Source organism: Hippocampus bargibanti, linkage group LG02 (assembly GCF_051943395.1).
Source record: "Hippocampus bargibanti isolate YZ-2025 linkage group LG02, ASM5194339v1, whole genome shotgun sequence".
Lineage (NCBI taxonomy): Eukaryota > Metazoa > Chordata > Actinopteri > Syngnathiformes > Syngnathidae > Hippocampus > Hippocampus bargibanti.
This window is the reverse complement of record NC_142735.1, coordinates 22,739,160-22,743,715: the sequence shown is the minus strand read 5'-3', so window position 1 is coordinate 22,743,715 and position 4,556 is coordinate 22,739,160. Positions and strand designations below refer to the sequence as shown.

General features: G+C 43.7%; 1 protein-coding gene across 1 annotated transcript; it reads right to left on the bottom strand.

Annotated features, from left to right (window-relative positions):
- Nucleotides 1-201: 201 nt before the first annotated feature.
- LOC148902062 (doublesex- and mab-3-related transcription factor A1-like) lies at nt 202-4,130 on the bottom strand. The gene is made up of 2 exons (XM_089017874.1): nt 3,704-4,130; nt 202-1,755 (listed from the first exon to the last, which is right to left on the bottom strand). The coding sequence occupies exons 1-2, from the start codon at nt 4,098-4,100 to the stop codon at nt 1,262-1,264; spliced, it is 891 nt and encodes a 296-aa protein (XP_088874000.1). The 5' UTR covers nt 4,101-4,130; the 3' UTR covers nt 202-1,261.
- Between the last annotated feature and the right edge of the window lie 426 nt (nt 4,131-4,556).

Sequence of the window (4,556 nt, the reverse complement as noted above, 5' to 3'; positions counted from 1 at the left end):
GATCTCACTGTATATTGTAGTACTGTATATACAGTACTGATATTTAAAATCGTGCAGTACTCCTCTGTACCGGTAGGGAACAGCAGCAGCTCGCTAATGGCCTTGCAAAGTGAAATATCTATTAACATGTAAGGGTGAGCAAGCACGGAAATACAGAAGACAATAATTTTGGATGTATTTATTTTTTGTAAGATTAGTTTAAACATTTTCTGTGTGTTTTGATGCATATGAAGGAGATCTAGAATTTATTTGTGGATGTATTTCGGTTTTTTTTGCATGTTACCATGTATAAAATATTAGATACCTATTGGTGAATAAATCAATATAACTCATGTTGTGATCTGATATTACTGACGTGGATATTTTGTGAAAATCTTTGATAATTCAGGAGAAAAAAAGTTGTCTTGCGCTGTGGTTATGTGGCACAAGAGGGCGACAAAGCGTATTCTCCTATTAGGAAAATTATCGATCCCACATCAAGTCATTATTTTTGCTTGGCCACAAATAATGACAGCACAAAATTAGTATTTGTCAAAAAGCGGGAACTTTGCGTTGAGCACAAAATCGAAAATGGAATACAGGATTCTCAGAAATTGTGTCAAAGTGTGTTCAAGTTTGTCAGGGACTCTATTAGACTCATAGAAATAGCTCTGGTATTCCATTCGCTTCTTCCTGCAGGTCTGCCACGAGTGAAAAAGAATAAAAACAAACACACAGATACAGACAGACGTGAAAAATAAGGTCATATTTAAGTCAGATTTGGGCATTTGAGTGAAAAATGTAGAGATGTTTTATTTTGGGATATTCATGACATTTTATGAAGGGTAGATCATTTATGAGTTGTGGTAATGCCAATAAATGACACTCGCAACAAACACTGTGCATCATTGTGTAAAATGTTTTCATGTGAACAAAATGTTTTTCCCGTGATAGGCTTGCAATAAGTTCAGGGTGTACCCACCTACTAGTCCATGAAAAATCTGATACCGTATGCTCGAACAGCAGAATTAAAGACGGGTCGTTGTTTCCGGACCTATGTGGGATCATCCTTTGCCACATTTTTGCCATTTGAAAATCAACACAGCTGCCAGTGCCGTGGCGACGACCGCACCCAAAACTCCCCCTGCAACAATCGCTGTTTTAATTTATTGAATGTTATATACGCGATATTGGGTAATCAAAAACAATCAGAAAACATATTTGGATCGGATTTATTTTAGAATATTTACACGTTTAAAAAAAAAGTGACAGGTGAAGATGATCACTTGTCAGTGGCAAGGCGCTTGTACACGCCAGCACTGCACAAAAATTCCTTTCCGTGCAGGTAGGAAAGGTCTCGGATCACGCCGGGGAAGGAGTACGCGTCCAGGGGGGGGCGCAGCGGGAACACCGGCATCAAGCCCGAAGTGACGTACGGCGTCATCAAGCCCGCCATACTGCTGGCGTTGGCCGACGACGAGTAGGCCAGGCATAAGGGGTTGATGCCCAGGCGGGGGTTCAGCCCGTAAACGGCGTCCCCGACGGCGGCCGGCGGGGGGATGTAGAGCGGGGCGAACGCCGACTTGGTGGGCCCGAAAGGAGGCCTGGCGCAAGGCGAGGTGGGATCGGGTTCGACGCCGTCACCTTTCCACAATCTGCCGCTTGACTCCGGGGCGTCGCGTTGGGGGTCCTTGGCTTTGTCGGACTCGCTGCCCGACTCGGGGTCCGAGGACGACCGCCGAGGGCTCTCGTAGAGAAACTTGCAAAGGCGATCATCTGAAACGGGAAGGAGTGTCTTTCGCTCAAGCATTTGGAGCTACAAATCTCCATTTTAATGTCAAATTTCGGGAAAAAATGAAACCTCGTGTTTGGCACAAACTTCCCATTGGGCCAAAACATCTGCAAGGAAACTGAATTTTCCTGGCCAGTTGTTCTCGACATTTTTCAACCTCCATCTCAAAAAGTCACACGTTGACCAACACTTGACTTACAGTTACTCAACCTTTGTGGCAGACGCTTGCGATTCACTCTCTCTCTCTCTCTGTCTCTCTCTCTCAAGCATGATATTTAGCCCGCTAGCTAGCTAGCTCTCTCTCTCTCTCTCGCTTCCTGTCTCTCTCTCTCTCTCTCTCTCTCTCTCTCTCTCTCTCTCTCTCTCTCTCTCTCTCTCTCTCTTTGTTTCTTTCTCTCTGTCTCTCTTTCTCTATCTCTGTATATCTCACTTTCTCTCACTTTCTCTCACTTTCTCTCACTTTCTCTCTCTTTCTCTCTGTCCCTCTGTCTCTCTTTCTCTGTCTCTCTCAAGTGATATTTATTCCCCTCACTAGCTAGCTATCTCTTTCTCTTTCTTTCTTGGTTTCTTTTTCTCTTTCTTTTTCACTCTCGTTCTCTCTCGAGCGTGATATTTAGCCCACTAACCAGTTTGTGCTTTCTCTCTCTCTCTCTCTCTCTCTCTCTCTCTCTCTCTCTCTCTCTCTCTCTCTCTCAATCTCTCTCTCTGTCAATCTCTCTCTCTCTCTCTCTCAACATATTTATCCAGCTAACTAGCTAGCGCTTTCTCTCTCTCTCTCTCTCTCTCTCTGTCTAGCGTGATATTTATCCACCCAACTAGCTAGCGCTTTCTCTCTATCCCTCTCTGTCTAACTCTCTCTCTCTAGCATGATATTTATCCAGCTAACTAGCTAGCGCTCTCTCTCTCCCTCTCTCTCTCTCTCTCTCTCTCTCTCTCTCTCTCTCTCTCTCTCTCTCTCTCTCTCTCTCTCTCTCTCTCTCTCTCTCTCTCTCTCTCTCTCTCTCTCTCTTTTTCTTTCTCTTTGAAATTAGTTTCTCTCGTTGCCAACCTCTCTTCGCAGCAGCTTTTGAAAAATACATGATCGAGACTGGGCGAAATGATGTTTTCCTCCTTACTTGATATCACTTTTTTTGCGGAAAGCTGTCATGAGCCTGAGGTAGCTTTAAAGTCATTTTTATAGCTTGCCCCATTGTAATGACAGTTTCCCTGAAGGGCTGTGATGACTGAAACATGATGAAGAATAAAGTTTGATTCAATTATTTGTTGAAGTCAATTGCAATGAGGGGTTTGGTCATGATAAAATGCTTACAATGTGTCACTGATTTAATATATTCGAAAATCAGCTATAGATTTTCGCAGGAATGATGGAAGGTGTCATCTTTCATTTGCTCTTGCGAGAAACTTAAATTGACGTCGTGGCCAGATGTTGCGCCTCGAGCCTTGAGCTTGACACCTGTTGTGTCAGTGATTTAAAAAAAAACTAACAAATAAAAGAAAGCACTCACACGTATACACAAAACACCCATGGCCACACAAACAGACAATAATAAAAAATAACATTAAAAAGGGTGGTGATGTTGCTCCTAAAAAAACAATTTTAACATTATTGTCATATGATGCAGTTTGAGCAGAAACAGCGTGCTAGAATTTAAGAAAATAAATGAATAAATAACACATGAAAACACATAAATAGACAATACATAAAAATAAAAATTAATAAATTCATTAATTAATGGGCTGTAAGGCTGACATACAGGTAACATAAAATATAATGTATTTTCTAAATAAATGTAAGAAAAGAGCTCTAAATGACAAAATGCAACCTCGGTGTGCTTCAAAGTTCAGTACAACTAAACTTGACACAACCAAGATGGCATTTCAAGAAATGCCCAGTTGTGTTCCCGTTGTCCGCACCAGGATTTAAAAACTCACCGTCTTTGGAGGCGTCAGTTGGCAAAACATCCAAATCCAGCGGCTGGCGAGTGGCAGCACGCGGGTCGGCGACAAAGGGCGACCCCCCACCGGTGTACAGCATCCGGATATCGCGCGCCTCGCTCTCCTCCTGTGCCTGCTGCCTCCGAAGGGCCACCTGGGCGGCCATGACGCGCTGCCTCTCGGCAATGAGGGTGCACTTTGCGCACACGCAGTCCCGCCAACGGCAAAAGCGCTTGTGGCCCTTCAACGCCGACACGACGCCGTGGTTGCGGCAGCGGGCGCACTTGGGGGTGCGCGGGTAACCTCGTTCGAGCGAAGCTCGCAGGAAGAGGGGGGGTGGAGGGCGCAGCAGGTCGTGGGCGCTCAGACCCAGAGGTCTGGCGCTGGGGTCCATTTTGTCAGGAGTGGACGAATGACGCAGGCACGCCGCAACAACTGGCCTTTAAGGCGTCTCCGCAGGTGGTGCGGAACGTAACTAGACACCCAACCCAGAAAGCCTCGCCCCTGCTCATTGTTTAAAAAAATGGTTGGGGAGATCGCACTGTACTGTAACGTAAAAACACTTTTTCAAAATGCTTATCCACGTTATGGTGATGTCTTAAATGGCATCCATGCCAGATTTTATTTTGATTCATTTACACATTTTTTCCCAACAACAATGTTCGTTTATTAGTTTCTTTTATGATTTATTTGTATTTATTTTATATTCTTTTGTTTTATTAATTGTATTTTTTTTTTTTTACTTTATTTTAGAGAAGCAATTTTCTATATTAGTTTTCTCGGTTGATTTAGGCGCCATTTTGTTTTTTGGAGAACGGCTTCACTCTCTCTCTCTCTCTCTCTCTCTCTC

Excerpts from the sequence above, each read along its gene's own strand:
- LOC148902062 (XM_089017874.1), bottom strand. The coding sequence starts at position 4,100 with ATGGACCCCAGCGCCAGACCTCTGGGTCTGAGCGCCCACGACCTGCTG. Across the intron at positions 1,756-3,703 it reads AACTGACGCCTCCAAAGACG|ATGATCGCCTTTGCAAGTTT; the intron begins GTGAGTTTTTAA and ends TTCCCGTTTCAG.